We start from the raw sequence: 18569 nt of genomic DNA, 5'->3' as shown, positions 1-18569 counted from the left end.
CCCAGTTAGCACTCAGGAGAGGGGAAGGCCATATGTGAATGGTCTCTAAACAGAACATGGAGGATCTGTCATCGCATGTGCCGGACCCCAACGCGCCTTTCACTCTACTTTCTCAGGGGGAAATCGTCCCCTGAGGAAGCAAAGTGAAACGTGTGTTGGGGCTCGGCACATACGGTGACAAAACCTCCATTATGTAAGGCGGCTTTTTGGAGAAAGGGTGAAAAAAAACCCCACACACTTAAGAATAAAGTATTTTAATGAAATAAAACATTTTTTCATAATTTTTATTACACGCCTATCCATTCGAAGCCCTCGATCACCTGCAAAAAAATTAAAAAAAGAAACCAACAGTATACTCCCTGTCCGACGTAATCTCATTAATAACGATTGTCCCACGACGATCTCCCATATAGAGCTGTAACATCAGCAGATGTGACCACTTTATAGGCCTTCGATGACACACTGACCGGAGATAACCCTCCAGCAGTGTGTCATTGGAGATAAGCCTCTCGCTTTACGGCACTACAGTCTGAGAAAATTCTCATGCTGTAGTGACGCAAAGTGACAGGTGAACTCAGGTGACCTGTCAGGGGCATAGTGATACAATGACGGAGATAATCCTCCACACTGTATCATTGGAGCCCCTGGAGAGCGGTCGCATCAGCTGATGTGACAGCTCTCCACGGGAGATTGTTGTGGGACAATCGTATTAATTGGATTTCGTCAGACACAGGGTGTATATTGTTTGTTTATTATTTTAATTTTTTTTCAGTTGAGCGAGGGCTTTGGGGATTAGCAGAATATGGTAAGTATGGACTATATGTGTGTGTGCTTTTTTTTTTTTTTACATTCAACACATTTGCCGGATGATGGGACTACTACTGTCCCATCATTGGCTAATGTGTCAATCAACCACTGTCACTGTAGCAGGCATAGCCGGATGGGACTCATAGTCCGATCAGACAATGCCTGCCTACACACACACACACACGCTCAGCCCCAGCACACCCCCCACACACGTGCACACACACATAGCCTGCACACACCATACACTCACACAGTCACCGCCCACACACTATACACACACACAGTCACCTCCCACACTCCGTCCACACACTTGCCTCCTCCCTATCTGCAGCGTTTCCTCTGCAGAGAAACCGCAGATTTTAGACCTGTGGTTTTGCTGCGGAAGTGCCCGACTCAGTGCAAGTCAATGGGTGCATAAACGCTGCAAGTCCGCACAAAGAATTGACATGCTGCGGAAAATAAGCGTGTGCACAGTGTTTTTGGATTTCCCATTGATTTACATTGTGTGCACAACGCACTGCGGATTTGAGGCAATTCTGCGCGGCCAAAAACGCTGCGGAAACGCATCAAAAACTGCAACGTGTGCAAATACCCTAAAAAAAACCCTGCTGTGGTGTTCACAATCCTCTTGCAATAGGACAAGCTGGATGGCAAAACAAGTGCTAGTAATATCCCAAAAGTAATAGGAATGAAAAAAAAACTTTTAACCATGCCAAAGGATTGGAAAAGAAAAGTCTTGAGTGAGGAAAAGAAGGGCTCAATTCTGGCTTTACTAGCAGAGGGATACAGTGAGCATTATGTTGCCTCCATCCTTAAAATTTCTAAGACAGCAGTCCATTACAACTAGGTCAAGCAGCAGACATTGAGGACAACAAAGCTACAGACAGGCAGAGAGTGAAAACGATTCTCCATTGACCGGGATGACCGTCATCTTATGTGAAAGTCATTCGGCAACCGCAGGATGACATCAAGTGACCTACAAAAGGAATGGCAAATGGCAGCTGGGGTGAAGTGCACGGCAAGAACAGTTCGTAACAGGCTCCTAGAGGTAGGGCTCAAGTCATGTAAAGCTAGAAAAAAGCCTTTCATCAATGAGAAGCAAAGGAGAGCCAGGCTGAAGTTTGCCAAAGACCATAAGGATTGAACCATAGGTCTGGAGTAAGGTAATCTTCTCTGAGTCTAATTTTCAGCTTTGCCCAACACCTGGTCATCTAATGGTTAGATGGAGACCTGGAGAGGCGTACAAGCCACAGCGTCTGGCACCCACTGTGAAATTTGGTGGAGGATCAGTGATGATCTGGGGATGCTTCAGCAAGGCTGGAATTGGGCAGGTTAATCTTTGCAAAGGACGTATGAATCAAGCCGCATCCAAGGTTATCCTGTAAAAACAGTTGATTCCTTCTGCTCAGTTAATGTTCTCCAACTCTGAGCACTGTTTTTTCCAGCAGGACAATGCGCCATGCCACACAGCTAGGTCACTCAATGTGTGGATGAAGGACCACCACATCAAATCCCTGTCATGGCCAGCCCAATCTCCAGACCTGAACCCCATTGAAAACCTCTGGAATGTAATCAAGAGGAAGATGGATAGTCACAAGCCATCAAAAAAAGAACTGCTTACATTTTTATACCAGGAGTGGCATAAGGTCACCCAAAAGCAGTGTGAAAGACTGGTGGAAAGCATGCCAAGACGCATGACAGCTGTGATTAAAAATCATGGTTATTCCACAAAATATTGATTTCTGAACTCTTCCTGAGTTAAAACATTAGTATTGTTTCTAAATGATTATGAACTTGTTTTCTTAGCAATATTTGAGGTCTACAAGCACTGCATTTTTTGTTATTTTGACCATTTCTCATTTTCTGAAAATAAATACAAAATTTAGTGCTTGGAAATTCGGAGACATGTTGTCAGTAGTTTATAGAATAAAAGAGCAATTTACATTTTACTCAAAAATATACTTATAAAGAGAAAAATCAGACAAACTGAAAATTTTGCAGTGGTCTCTTAATTTTTGCGAGCTGTATCCTGTGTGTGGAATGTATGCATGCGCAGTGTATGTATCTTATATGTGTATCTACCATGTATGTTTGTGCCGTGTATACAGTGTGGGGTTATAATGCCGTAATACAGTCGTGGTGCAGATGAGCGGGGTTAGTGTATAACAGACATGACCCCCCGCATCTAGAGATGATGTGTCCTGTCCCCCCCATCTTGTATATCTTGAGAAGCTGCAGTGACCCCCCGGGAGTCGCTGACTGTAAAGCTCCTCCTGGCTGTGATTCTGACGGGGACTGGGAGGATGAGTTATTCCAGGAACGTGTTCAGCGCCAGAGGGTGCGAATACAGGAGCCATCACAGCCTCCTGTAGATGTTTAATTATGGAGTGTTCCCCCACTCACCTGGAGATGTTCGGTACCGAGTCGTCCTCGTGTGTGTGAGCTCAGATGTTTCATGGACGCCATTACTGGGCCCTAAAATCCCGTCATCCCAGATGGGATAGAAATCTGCAGCGTTAAACTTCTCTCCTGAAGATCCAGTTTTGTGTCAGTCTTTAGTTTTGTCATTTTGTTCATGAACTAGGAGGCAAATGATGAGCAGAGCTATGCCGATACTGAACTTGGAATTATGGGAACCCAAGGTGACTGTAAGGGATAAGAAGAATGAACCAAAGCTCCCCCATGAGTTAGGCCACATCTTAAGCCCCCGTTAAACACTGTAACGTCACCGATTTTGTGACGTTATAGCGATATTGCTAGCGATATCGCTATGTGTGATACTTACCTCCGACCGCTCCCCCGTTGGTTATCGCTGATCGCGCGAGAATGTCCTGGACCGTTTCTCGTCGGGTGGCTTCCTGCTGGGCTTCCTGTGGCGCCGACGAGCAACGCGTGGACGCGGGTGGGAGGACCTCAGGATCGCCTCGTCTGACAGGTAAGTAGCGACCCCTGACCGCTGCTATGTCGCTGGTGAGATCTGCCTGTGTGGCAGCTCACTAGCGACCACTTAGCGATGCACCAGCGATTCATATCGTTGTTGGGATCGCTGGTGCATCGGTAAGTGTAACGGTACCCTTAGTCACATCCAAAGCTGCAGTCACAGATCAGTCAATTGTGCTCGGGAGCAAATTGTTTTATGTAACACTGCTGACTTGTCAAAGGGAAACACATTGCAGCTCTGGATGTAACTGGAGTTTAATAACTAATGTAGTAGATAACGGTGACTGCAGCTCTGAATGTAACTGGAGTAAAATAACTAATGTAGTAGAAACGGTGACTGCAGCTCTGAATGTAACTGGAGTAAAATAACTAATGTAGTAGAAACGGTGACTGCAGCTCTGGATGTAACTGGAGTATAATAACTAATGTAGTAGATAACAATGAATTCAGCTCTGGATGTAACTGGAGTATAATAACTAATGTAGTAGAGAACGGTGACAGCAGCTCTGGATGTAACTGGAGTATAATAATTAATGTAGTAGATAACGATGAGTGCAGCTCTGGGATTGATTACAGCACGAGAGGTGATTTAAGCCAGGACACACAAATTCCACAGATTTATACTTTGAGATGTTAATTATTTCTATCAAATCCACAGCTCAGCCTGACTCCAAATTTGGAAACCAAAATAAACCCCTGAATCAGCAGCCAGTCCTAGTGATCCAGTGCAGAAAACTTGTCTTTTATCTGTCAAAAAAGATGTTAGGGAATTTTATATACTCCGTAAGACCGCTCTATAGTGTGACCGTTCTTACAGTACAGAGCTCTATAGTGTGACCGTTCTTACAGTACAGAGCTCTATAGTGTGACCGTTCTTACAGTACAGAGCTCTATAGTGTGACCGCTCTTACAGTACAGAGCTCTATAGGTTGACCGCTCTTACAGTACAGAGCTCCATAGTGTGACCGTTCTTACAGTACAGAGCTCTATAGTGTGACCGTTCTTAGAGTACAGAGCTCTATAGTGTGACCGTTCTTACATTACAGAGCTCTATAGAGTGACCGCTCTTACAGTACAGAGCTCTATAGCGTGACCGCTCTTACAGTACAGAGCTCTATAGCGTAACCGCTCTTACAGTACAGAGCTCTATAGCGTGACCGTTCTTACAGTACAGAGCTCTATAGTGTGACCGCTCTTACAGTACAGAGCTCTATAGTGTGACCGCTCTTACAGTACAGAGCTCTATAGTGTGACCGCTCTTACAGTACAGAGCTCTATAGTGTGACCGTTCTTACAGTACAGAGCTCTATAGTGTGACCGTTCTTATAGTACAGAGCTCCATAGTGTGACCGTTCTTACAGTACAGACTCTATAGTGTGACCGTTCTTACAGTACAGACTCTATAGTGTGACCGCTCTTACAGTACAGAGCTCCATAGTGTGACCGCTCTTACAGTACAGAGCTCTATAGTGTGACCGCTCTTACAGTACAGAGCTCTATAGTGTGACCGCTCTTACAGTACAGAGCTCCATAGCGTGACCGCTCTTACAGTATAGACTCTATAGTGTGACCGCTTACAGTACAGAGCTCAATAGTGTGACCGCTCTTACAGTACAGAGCTCCACAGTGTGACTGCTCTTACAGTACAGAGCTCTATAGTGTGACCGCTCTTACAGTACAGAGCTCTATAGTGTGACCGCTCTTACAGTACAGAGCTCTATAGTGTGACCGTCCTTACAGTACAGAGCTCCACAGTGTTACCGCTCTTACGGTACAGAGCTCTATAGCGTGACCGCTCTTACGGTACAGAGCTCTATAGCGTGACCGCTCTTACGGTACAGAGCTCCATAGTGTGACCGCTCTTACAGTACAGAGCTCTATAACGTGACCGCTCTTACAGTACAGAGCTCCATAGTGTGACCGCTCTTACAGTACAGAGCTCCATAGTGTGACCGTTCTTACAGTATAGAGCTCTATAGTGTGACTGCTCTTACAGTACAGAGCTCCACAGTGTGACCGCTTTTACAATACAGAGCTCTATAGTGTGACCGCTCTTACAGTACAGAGCTCTATAGCGTGACCGTTCTTACAGTATAGAGCTCTATAATGTGACTGCTCTTACAGTACAGAGCTCCACAGTGTGACCGCTTTTACAATACAGAGCTCTATAGTGTGACCGCTCTTACATTACAGAGCTCTATAGTGTGACCGTTCTTACAGTACAGAGCTCTATAGTGTGACCGTTCTTACAGTACAGAGCTCTATAGAGTGACCGCTCTTACAGTACAGAGCTCTATAGTGTGACCGCTCTTACAGTACAGAGCTCTATAGCGTGACCGCTCTTACAGTACAGAGCTCTATAGCATGACCGTTCTTACAGTACAGAGCTCTATAGTGTGACCGCTCTTACAGTACAGAGCTCTATAGCGTGACCGCTCTTACAGTACAGAGCTCTATAGTGTGAACGTTCTTACAGTACAGAGCTCTATAGTGTGACCGTTCTTACAGTACAGAGCTCCATAATGTGACCTTTCTTACAGTACAGACTATAGTGTGACCGCTCTTACAGTACAGAGCTCCATAGTGTGACTGCTCTTACAGTACAGAGCTCAATAGTGTGACCGCTCTTACAGTACAGAGCTCTATAGTGTGACCGCTCTTACAGTACAGAGCTCCATAGCGTGACCGCTCTTACAGTATAGACTCTATAGTGTGACTGCTTACAGTACAGAGCTCAATAGTGTGACCGCTCTTACAGTACAGAGCTCCACAGTGTGACTGCTCTTACAGTACAGAGCTCTATAGTGTGACCGCTCTTACAGTACAGAGCTCTATAGTGTGACCGCTCTTACAGTACAGAGCTCTATAGTGTGACCGTCCTTACAGTACAGAGCTCCACAGTGTTACCGCTCTTACGGTACAGAGCTCTATAGCGTGACCGCTCTTACGGTACAGAGCTCTATAGCGTGACCGCTCTTACGGTACAGAGCTCTATAGCGTGACCGCTCTTACGGTACAGAGCTCTATAACGTGACCGCTCTTACAGTACAGAGCTCCATAGCGTGACCGCTCTTACAGTATAGACTCTATAGTGTGACCGCTCTTACAGTACAGAGCTCTATAGTGTGACCGTCCTTACAGTACAGAGCTCCACAGTGTTACCGCTCTTACAGTACAGAGCTCTATAGCGTGACCGCTCTTACGGTACAGAGCTCTATAGCGTGACCGCTCTTACAGTACAGAGCTCTATAGTGTGGCCGTCCTTACAGTACAGACTCTATAGCGTGATCGCTCTTACAGTACAGACTCTATAGCGTGACTGCTCTTACAGTACAGAGCTCTATAGAGTGACCCCTCTTACAGTACAGAGCTCCATAGTGTGACCGCTCTTACAGTACAGAGCTCCATAGTGTGACCGTTCTTACAGTATAGAGCTCTATAGTGTGACTGCTCTTACAGTACAGAGCTCCACAGTGTGACCGCTTTTACAATACAGAGCTCCAGAGTGTGACCGCTCTTACAGTACAAAGCTATATAGTGTGACCATCCTTACAATACAGAGCTCCATAGTGTGACCGCTCTTACAGTACAGAGCTCCATAGTGTGACCGCTCTTACAGTACAGAGCTCCATAGTGTGACCGTTCTTACAGTATAGAGCTCTATAGTGTGACCGCTCTTACAGTACAGAGCTCTATAGCGTGACCGCTCTTACAATACAGAGCTCCAGAGTGTGACCGCTCTTACAGTACAAAGCTATATAGTGTGACCATCCTTACAATACAGAGCTCCATAGTGTGACCGCTCTTACAGTACAGAGCTCCATAGTGTGACCGCTCTTACAGTACAGAGCTCCATAGTGTGACCGCACTTACAGTACAGAGCTCTATAGTGTGACCGCTCTTACAGTACAGAGCTCCATAGTGTGACCGCTCTTACAGTACAGAGCTCCATAGTGTGACCGCTCTTATAGTACAGAGCTATATAGTGTGACCGCTCTTACAGTACAGAGCTCTATAGTGTGACCGCTCTTACAGTACAGAGCTCTATAGTGTGACCGCTCTTACAGTACAGAGCTCCATAGTGTGACTGCTCTTACAGTACAGAGCTCCATAGTGTGACCATCCTTACAGTACAGGGCTCTATAGTGTGACCTGTTATGACTGAGTCACCGTAGGAGGCAAAAACAGAAATGCTAAAAACCAGAGAAGTTGGCAGCTATCGGATTGCAGACCCCTGAACCTATCAACACAACTAGCAGTAGCCGTGGGGGGTTCCTATGATGCCCTAGACCCCTCGATCACAGCCGGAGAATTAAATAGGCCTAAAGAAAGAAAGGGGAAATCTAAACTGCCCCAGAGCAGACCCCAAAGCAATAGGCAGCCCCCAACATATAATGACGGTGAAGCAAGATGAAAACACTAACAGAGACAGAAAGAGAGACTGAGCAAAGACGGGGCCCAAGCTAACTAGATAGAAAAGGACAGGAAGGCTGCTGTCTGCAATCCGTGAAAAACCCTATGAAAATAAGAGCCAACAGACTGACAGTGAAAAAGGTCCTGAAGACGCTAGGCTTCAAAAAGCTATGTCAGTACTCAGGAATATTCTGAAGACAGAGCAACAGGCAAAAGGAGATTCAGCTCACCCCAGCAGGGAATGGCAGAATCCAGAAAAACAAGGAAAACAAAAACAAAACACAAATGCAACAGGCAAAGCAAAAAACTTAGCTTTAGAGGAGCAGGAATCAGACTGGTGTCCTAGAAGTCCACAGAGAAATCACCCGCAGGGCAGAAGGGCGTTGGCAGCCTTATATCCAGTCCGTGACTCCACTCAGCCAGTCATCCTCATTAGACTCAGGTGCCTGATAATCAGGCTCATCACCTTCCTTTACCAGAATAGGGAGTTCACCAGACCTCAGTGACGAAGGGGAAAATGAACTCACAACAGTACCTCCCCCTTGAGGAGGGGTCACCGAACCCTCAACCACGCCACCAGGGCGATCAGGGTGAGCCCGATGAAAGGCACGCACCAATCTTTTGTTATGAATATCAGAGGCAGAGACCCAGGAATTATCCTCCTGACCATAACCCTTCCACTTAACCAAATACTGGAGTCTCCGTCTAGCCAAACGGGAATCCAGTATTTTCTCTACCTCATATTCCATGTTACCTTCAACCAATACAGGGTCTGGAGGTACCACCCCAGGAACAACTGGTTCAACAAACCTCTTCAACAAGGACTTATGGAACACATTATGGATTTTAAATGTGACAGGAAGAGCCAAACGAAAAGAGACCGGATTAATAATCTCCAAAATCTTGTAAGGTCCAATAAATCTAGGCTTAAACTTAGGAGAAGCCACCTTCATAGCAATATTTTTTGATGATAACCACACCATATCACCAATCTTAAACTGGGGACCAATGGTCCTATGTCGATTGGAAAACCGCTGGGCCTTTTCCTGGGAGAGAGATAACTTATCCACCACTTGGTCCCAGATCTGGTGCATTCTCTCCACCACAGTGTCAACACCTGGGCAGGCAGAAGGCTCCACCTGCCCTGAAGAAAATCGAGGATGAAACCCAAAGTTACAAAAAAAAGGTGACATCAAAGTGGCAGAACTAGCTCTATTATTTAAAGCAAATTCGGCCAAGGGCAAAAATGAAACCCAATCATCCTGATCAGCGGAAATAAAACATCTCAAATACGACTCCAAGGTCTGGTTTGTTCTCTCTGTCTACCCATTGGTCTGGGGGTGAAAAGCAGAGGAGAAGGACAACTGAATTCCCAGCTTGGAACAGAAAGTCCTCCAAAATCTAGACACAAACTGAACTCCTCTGTCAGATACAATGTTCTCAGGAATCCCATGTAAGCGAACCACCTGTTGCAAAAACAGGGGCACCAACTCAGAGGAAGATGGCAACTTAGGGAGTGGTACAAGATGAACCATCTTAGAGAACCTATCACAAATCACCCAAATAACAGTCATTCTTTGAGAGACCGGCATATCAGAGATGAAATCCATTGAAATATGGGTCCATGGCCTCCTGGGGACCGGCAAAGGCATCAACAACCCACTAGAGCGAGAACAAGATTTAGACCGGGAGCAAGTCCCACAGGACTGCACAAAATTCCTGACATCATGAGACAAGGTGGGCCACCAAAAAGAGCGACTCACCAGATCTCTAGTACCAAAAATACCTGGATGACCAGCCAATGCAGAGCAATGAACTTCAGACATCACTCTCTTCTTCCACTGGTCAGGAACATACAACTTTCCACTGGGACAACGCTCAGGTTTGTCCTCCTGGAACTCTTGCAGCGCAAGTCTCAAATCGGGCGAGATGGCAGAAAGAACTACCCCTTCGCCTAAGATGGTAGCAGGCTTGGTCACCACAGGAGAATCAGCAAAGAAACTCCTAGAGAGGGCGTCTGCCTTGACATTCTTAGTTCCAGGAAGAAAAGAGACCACAAAATCAAAACGTGTAAAAAACAAGGCCCACCTAGCCTGTCTAGGGTTCAAGCGTTTAGCCGACTCTAGGTAAATCAAATTCTTGTGGTCAGTGAGGACCACCACTTGATGTTTAGCTCCCTCCAACCAATGTCTCCACTCCTCAAATGCTCATTTCATGGCCAACAGTTCCCGGTTCCCCACATCATAGTTACGTTCAGATGGAGAGAACTTTCGGGAAAAGAAAGCACAGGGATTCATTTTAGATGTTACAGGATCCCTTTGGGACAAAACAGCTCCTGCACCAATCTCAGAAGCATCCACCTCTACCTGGAACGGGAGTGAGACATCAGGTTGCCGCAAAACCGGGGCGGAGGTAAATCTTCGCTTCAGCTCCTGAAAGGAAGCAACAGCCTCCGGAGACCAATTCAACACATCAGCACCCTTCTTAGTCAGATCAGTCAATGGCTTGGCAATACTAGAAAATTTTGCTATAAATTTCGGATAAAAATTAGCAAAACCCAAAAACTTCTGGAGGGCCTTCAAAGAAGTGGGCTGAACCCAATCATAAATGGCCTGTACCTTGGCCGGGTCCATTTCAATAGTTGACGAAGACAAAATAAATCCCAAAAATGAAATCCTCTGTACTCCAAAAAGGCATTTCGATCCTTTGACATACAGGGAATTCTCCCTCAAGATCCGGAACACAGTCCGAATATGTTCCACATGAGAATCCCAATCCTTGGAGAAGATCAAAATATCATCCAGATAGATAATCAAAAATTTATCGACAAAGTCTCAGAAAATATCGTTCATGAAGCACTGGAAGACAGAAGGGGCATTAGTGAGACCAAAAGGCATCACCAGGTACTCAAAATGTCCCTCCGGAGTATTAAACGCCGTCTTCCATTCATCCCCCTGCTTAATGCGGATAAGATTATACGCCCCCCTGAGGTCAAGCTTGGTAAACCAGCAAGCACCTTTAACTCTGGAGAATAGATCCGAAATCAGGGGTAACGGATACTGATATTTAATAGTAATTTTATTGAGGGCACGATAATCAATACAAGGCCTTAAAGAACCATCCTTTTTGGCCACAAAAAAAAAAACGGCACCTAAGGGTGAAGAGGATGGTCTAATATGACCCTTCTCCAACGCCTCCTTAATATAGGACCGCATAGCCTCGTGCTCGGGTACAGATAAATTGAAGAGCCGACCCTTGGGAAATTTACACCCCGGGCTTAGTACAATTGCACAGTCATAACTCCTATGAGGAGGCAAGGACGCAGACTCATTCTCACTAAATACATCATAAAAGTCCGCCAAATAGTCAGGAACATCATGCGACTGAGGAGAGGTGGAAAAAAACGGAGCCTCACTAAGGGCACACCGACAACCCCAACTCACCACAGACACAGATTTCCAATCCAAAACTGGATTATGAATTTGCAACCAGGGAAACCCCAGAACAATGGCATCATGCAGACCATGCAACACCAAAAATCTGCAATTTTCTTGATGGTCTGGGGCGACCCGCATGACCACCTGGGTCCAAAACTGAGGTTTATTTTTAGCCAAAGGAGTAGCATCAATCCTCCTCAAAGGGATAGGCGTCTGCAGAGGTGTCATCGGAAATCCACAACGTTTAGCAAAATCCAAGTCCATTAGGTTTAGCGCTGCTCCCGAATCCACAAAAGCCTTGGCGGAAAATGTGGACAGAGAGCAGATCAGAGTAATTGCCAGAAGAAACTTAGGTTGAACACCACCAACAGAAAACGTGTGTGCAAAGCGTTTCTCTCGTTTAGGACAAACAGAAATAATATGCGAGGCATCTCCACAGAAAAAACACAGCTTATTACGCCTTCTGAACTCCTGACGTTGCGCCTTAGACAAAACTCTATCACATTGCATAGGTTCAGACGTCTGTTTAACCGGTGGCAACACCTCTCATGCAATCCTGCGTTCACGCAAACGCCGACCAACCTGAATGGCTAATGACATAGAATCATCCAGACCAGAGGGAACAGGAAATCCCACCATAGTATCTTTTACGGCTTCTGACAAACCCTTCCGAAAGAGAGCAGCCAAGGCATTATCATTCCAGGTAGTAAGGACCGCCCACTTTCAGAACTTTTGACAGTACAACTCTGCAGAATCTCGACCCTGGTTCAATGCCAACAGGGTCTTTTCAGCCTGATCAATAGCATTAGGTTCGTCATACAACAACCCCAAAGCTTGAAAGAATGCGTTCACATTAGTCAGAATAGGATCATCTGGTTTCAAAGAAAACGCCCAATCCTGGGGATCGCCACGCAGCAAAGAGATGACGATTTTAACCTGCTGCGCGGAGCTCCCTGACGAGTTAGGCTTCAAGGCAAAAAATAATTTACAATGATTTTTGAAACTCAAAAATTTAGATCGATCCCCAAAAAATACAATAGGTGTAGGGATCTTTGGTTCAACAGCATGCGAATGAGCAAGGTAGGCGGAAATTCCCCGCACTTCCGCAGCGAGCTGCTCCACACGATCAGACAATTGCTTTATCTCCATTGAGAGAAAAAAAAATTCCCCCTACGGCCTCAGAGATATAGAGGAAAGAATATACACACTTTTTTTTTTTTTTAAGCACAATTCTTTCCTGCTATTGAGTACCCTAGGATCTGCGGTATGGTGGGTGATTCTGTTATGATTGAGTCACCGTAGCAGGCAAAAACAGAAATGCTAGCTAAGTCCAGAAAACCAGAGAAGTTGGCAGCTATCGGATTGCAGACCCCTGAACCTATCAACACAACTAGCAGTAGCCGTGGGGGGTTCCTACGATGCCCTAGACCCCTCGTTCACAGCCGGAGAATTAAATAGGCCTAAAGAAAGAAAGGGGAAATCTAAACTGCCCCAGAGCAGACCCCAAAGCAATAGGCAGCCCCCCAACATATAATGACGGTGAACCAAGATGAAAACACTAACACAGAAAGATAGACTGAGCAAAGACGGGGCCCAAGCTAACTAGATAGAAAAGGACAGGAAGGCTGCTGTCTGCAATCCGTGAAAAACCCTATGAAAATAAGAGCCAACAGACTGACAGTGAAAAAGGCCCTGAAGACGCTAGGCTTCAAAAAGCTATGTCAGTACTCAGGAATATTCTGAAGACAGAGCAACAGGCAAAAGGAGATTCAGCTCACCCCAGCAGGGAATGGCAGAATCCAGAAAAACAAGGAAAACAAAAACAAAACACAAATGCAACAGGCAAAGCAAAAAACTTAGCTTTAGAGGAGCAGGAATCAGACTGGTGTCCTAGAAGTCCACAGAGAAATCACCCGCAGGGCAGAAGGACGTCGGCAGCCTTATATCCAGTCCGTGACTCCACTCAGCCAGTCATCCTCATTAGACTCAGGTGCCTGATAATCAGGCTCATTACCTTCATTTACAAGAATAGGGAGTTCACCAGACCTCAGTGACGAAGGGGAAAATGAACTCACAACAGTGACCGCTCTTACAGTACAGAGCTCCACAGTGTGACCGCTCTTACAGTACAGAGCTCCACAGTGTGACCGCTCTTACAATACAGAGCTCTATAGTGTGACCGCTCTTACAGTACAGAGCTCCATAGTGTAACCGCTCTTACAGTACAGAGCTCTATAGTGTGACCGCTCTTACAGTACAGAGCTCTATAGTGTGACCGCTCTTACAGTACAGGGCTCCATAGTGTGACCATCCTTACAGTACAGAGCTCCACAGTGTGACCGCTCTTACAGTACAGAGCTCCACAGTGTGACCGCTCTTACAGTACAGAGCTCCACAGTGTGACCGCTCTTACAGTACAGAGCTATATAGTGTGACCATCCTTACAGTACAGAGCTCCATAGTGTGACCGCTCTTACAGTACAGAGCTCCATAGTGTGAACGCTCTTACAGTACAGAGCTCCACAGTGTGACCGCTCTTACAGTACAGAGCTCCACAGTGTGACCGCTCTTACAGTACAGAGCTCCATAGTGTGACCGCTCTTACAGTACAGAGCTCCATAGTGTGACCGCTCTTACAGTACAGAGCTCCACAGTGTGACCGCTTTTACAGTACAGAGCTATATAGTGTGACCATCCTTATAGTACAGAGCTCCATAGTGTGACTGCTCTTTCAGTACAGAGCTCCACAGTGTGACTGCTCTTTCAGTACAGAGCTCCATAGTGTGACTGCTCTTTCAGTACAGAGCTCCACAGTGTGACTGCTCTTTCAGTACAGAGCTCCACAGTGTGACTGCTCTTACAGTACAGAGCTCCACAGTGTGACCGCTCTTACAGTACAGAGCTCCATAGTGTGACCACTCTTACAGTACAGAGCTCCATAGTGTGACCGCTCTTACAGTACAGAGCTATATAGTGTGACCACTCTTACAGTACAGAGCTCTATAGTGTGACCGCTCTTACAGTACAGAGCTCCACAGTTTGACCGCTCTTACAGTACAGAGCTCCACAGTGTGACCGCTCTTACAGTACAGAGCTATATAGTGTGACCATCCTTACAGTACAGAGCTCCATAGTGTGACCGCTCTTACAGTACAGAGCTCCATAGTGTGACCGCTCTTACAGTACAGAGCTCCACAGTGTGACCGCTCTTACAGTACAGAGCTATATAGTGTGACCATCCTTACAGTACAGAGCTCCATAGTGTGACTGCTCTTTCAGTACAGAGCTCCACAGTGTGACTGCTCTTTCAGTACAGAGCTCCACAGTGTGACTGCTCTTGCAGTACAGAGCTCCACAGTGTGACCGCTCTTACAGTACAGAGCTCCATAGTGTGACCACTCTTACAGTACAGAGCTCCACAGTGTGACCGCTCTTACAGTACAGAGCTCCACAGTGTGACCGCTCTTACAGTACAGAGCTCCACAGTGTGACCGCTCTTACAGTACAGAGCTATATAGTGTGACCGCTCTTACAGTACAGAGCTCTATAGTGTGACCGCTCTTACAGTACAGAGCTCTATAGTGTGACTGCTCCACTCTTACAGTACAGAGCTCCATAGTGTGACCGCTCTTACAGTACAGAGCTCTATAGTGTGACTGCTCCGCTCTTACAGTACAGAGCTCCATAGTGTGACTGCTCTTACAGTACAGAGCTGTATAGTGTGACTGCTCCGCTCTTACAGTACAGAGCTCCATAGTGTGACTGCTCTTACAGTACAGATCTCCATAGTGTGACCATCCTTACAGTACAGGGCTCCCGCTCTTACAGTACAGAGCTCTCCAGTGTGGCCGCTCTTACAGTACAGAGCTCTATAGTGTGACCGCTCTTACTGTACAGAGCTTTATTGACACAGCTGTCGAGTGACCAGGGTCTAGGGGCTCCTCCTTTCCTAGCCTTAACACTAGGGGGCACTCTAACTTGCCCTGTTTCCCGGTAGACTTCAGATGGCGAAGAAGTCGGGGCCTCCACCCTTGCCTTATCTCCTAAGTTTGCCCTATGTCTGTCCCCTTCCCCCACCCAGGAAAGAGGGGGTGCTACTGTGCACCTCAGTACACCAACCCGACAAACAGGGCAACAAAGACAAGGGTTAACTGAAAACTCCACACACACAAAATAATCATTCACATATAACAGAGGTATTCACCAGGGTGTGTAGGAAGGGGAAGAAAGCAAAATAGGGAAGGATAAGGGATTATCAAGCGTACAAACCAAACAACAGTCGCTTATAGCTCCTTCAGCACTCCTTCTCATACCAACTTCTCTCCTTCCTTTTGTCATACAGCAAGTGCTAACTCTGACAAGGACTTAGTAATAGAGCCTAGATTTTATAAGGAAGAGGAGTGGCTCACCTAGCTCAGTTAGACAAGGACTTAGTAATAGAGCCCAGATTTTATAAGGAAGAGGAGTGGCTCACCGAGCTCAGTTAAACACGGATTTCCTTTGTCAAACTCTCCCTTCTCCAATCTGTCTTGAATGCTGCATCCAGGATCATATTCCTCACCAACCGTTATACCAATGCATCATGTTCTCACATGCTTTATGCATTTAATAGCCCTCTGTGTCTGTACTGTTACATATTTAGGCTGATAACCGGTTCCTGCAGCATTACATGAACACTCGATTCTTACACTATGGCTGGTCCAAACAACAAAAGCAATTGTTACCATCCACCTTTCGTGTCTCCCTTTTTCCTCATAGACTGTAAGCTTGCGAGCAGGGCCCTCATTCCTCTTGGTATCTGTTATGATCTATGTGATTATTGTTATGCTGTAATGTCTATTGTCTGTACAAGTCCCCTCTATAATGTAAAGTGCTGCGGAATATGTTGGCGTTATAGAAATAAAATTATTATTATATATCTGGGACTTCATAAAAAAAATATACCTAAGCACTAACAGGCAGGTAATTCCTACTTTTCTGCCTTTTGTGCATTGCGCTGTTCTTCCCCATCACATACCGCTCCTGCCGGGTTTTAGCTGCCTCTGCTGACGTGACGGAGCGGGACTTCCGAATTCATTCCGATTGACAGCCTTCTACATAAGATAGGCTGTTGGTATCCAGCTGTCAATCAAAATGACAGCGTAAGTGCCTTCCCTTCGAGCGGCGTGGAAGAGAAGCCTCCGCTCTGCACTTCATCAGAGACAGCTGAATCCCCGGCAGGAGCGTCTGTGACTACTCTGTACTGGGGAAGAGCAGCGCCATGCGCAGCAGGAAGGTAAGTTGTAGTTATCTGCTTGTTAGTGCTTAGGTACATTTTTTGTTTTTTTATGAAGTCCTGGATACCCCCTTTAAGTCTGGGGTAATAATGACAATTACGCTGCCCTGTGATATACTGTATATCTTTAGGTGTTCACTGTGATGGTGGCAGGTGGTTTCTCATCCCTCCCTTCCGTCATGTCGCCTGCTCAGGGGGTTACGGTGTGGACACAGGAAGGACATGTTGTAACATATAGTGGCGGCTGCTTCTTCCTTCCCCCTCATGTAATAATTGCGCAGCAGACCCGCACCGCCATCCCTCAGATAGTTTGCTACCTCTGCTCTGTATATAAAGTTGCTGGGACTCGCTGCCTGCTGTGGTTGGAGGACCTCTATGACCGGTGTCACGTGTCATCTTACATGCTGGTTCTGGTGATTTCTACATATCGTGTGGTGTCACCCTGCTGTCGTCTGTGGCGTAGCATGAAGCTGCTGGGCCCCATTGTAAAATAGTTCAACAGATATAGAAATAACCTCTAATGGCTCCACCCACAGCGAAATCTGGCCCCTCCCCCTGCGGGGTCACCACTGGCCGTCCCTGGTTGGCCCCACACAGTAACAACAGAGATCTCAAAACTAAAAGAAAACTGTCTGTGTTGCCCTTAGCAACCAATCACGGTGCCGTTTTCATTCCGCCAGAGATGTTTAAGAAATTAAAGCTTAGCTGTGATTGGTTGCCACAGGCAACAAGGACAGTCTTGAGACATAAGACTCGTATCCTTTTTATGTAATTAGTTGATATTCGTCTCCATGGTTATTGGTGAGCTGAGAGTTTGCGTGGCCCTCACCCTCTTTCTTATATCTTTAGACCATTTCGTAAATCTGCCCACATTATAAAGGATAAAAAGTCTTTGCAGCCAATCATAGCTCAGCTTTCCCATCTTAGTCTGCTTTTGGAAAATGAAAGCTGCGCTGTGATTGGTTGCTGTCGGCAATAAATACCATTTTCTTCCAGTGCATTTCATAAACATGGCGTCTCGTCGCCCTCTGCAGGCTCTCTCCATACATGGAGGTTGCTGTGTGATCAGACGGTTCACTGTTTATCTCTTCTGTCTTCTCGTCTTCTGCAGGTTGTAATTAACTGCCCCCTGATCCGAGGACTGAAGTACAACCAGGCAACACCCAACTTCCACCAGTGGAGGGACGCGCGGCAGGTGTGGGGGCTGAACTTCAGCAGCAAGGAGGAGGCCGGTCAGTTCGCTGCGGGGATATTACAGGCTCTTGATTGTCTGGAAACTGGTAAGGTCCGATGTGCACCCCGCAGTCATGAGAACTGAGCGCGCCAACCTGGGACTGAGCCTGTGACCGGTGTCTTTTCTGCAGGTGCGCCGTGGCCCAGTCAGAATGGACCCAAAGCAGAAGACCCGGAGCCGCCAAGGAGGTGAGTGTCAGCAGTAACATAGCGGCTTACACCCCATGATGAGGCTAGGCACCGTGATATGGAGGGCAGCCTTGTGGGCCTAGGAGATTGGTGCCGGTTTTTACCAGTCATGCTCTCTGTCCATAGGTCGCAGCCAGAACTGGAGCAGAAAGTCCAGAGTCCAGGTACGGGGTTCTGGGGGGCACAAGAGGGTCAAAAACAGCTCACGGACCTGAATGTTAAGTCATAGGAGTAAATAAGAGACCCCCCAAGCCCCTATAATCTTATCTCAGTCT

General features: G+C 46.4%; 1 protein-coding gene across 2 annotated transcripts in view; it reads left to right on the top strand.

Annotated features, from left to right (window-relative positions):
* Window positions 1-18569, top strand: part of VASP (vasodilator stimulated phosphoprotein) — a 38634-nt gene that overhangs the window by 9313 nt on the left and 10752 nt on the right. For both annotated transcript variants that reach the window (XM_073561209.1, XM_073561208.1), the window contains exons 3-5: window positions 17984-18152; window positions 18237-18294; window positions 18421-18458. In XM_073561209.1, coding sequence (XP_073417310.1) covers window positions 17984-18152; window positions 18237-18294; window positions 18421-18458 — 265 coding nt within the window. The remainder of the gene's footprint in view (window positions 1-17983; window positions 18153-18236; window positions 18295-18420; window positions 18459-18569) is intronic.

This window comes from Dendrobates tinctorius, unplaced genomic scaffold (assembly GCF_039654945.1).
Source record: "Dendrobates tinctorius isolate UK_male_01 unplaced genomic scaffold, ASM3965494v1 ptg000315l, whole genome shotgun sequence".
Classification (NCBI taxonomy): domain Eukaryota; kingdom Metazoa; phylum Chordata; class Amphibia; order Anura; family Dendrobatidae; genus Dendrobates; species Dendrobates tinctorius.
The sequence above is the reverse complement of the archived record's forward strand: the minus strand, read 5'-3'. Positions and strand labels throughout refer to the sequence as shown.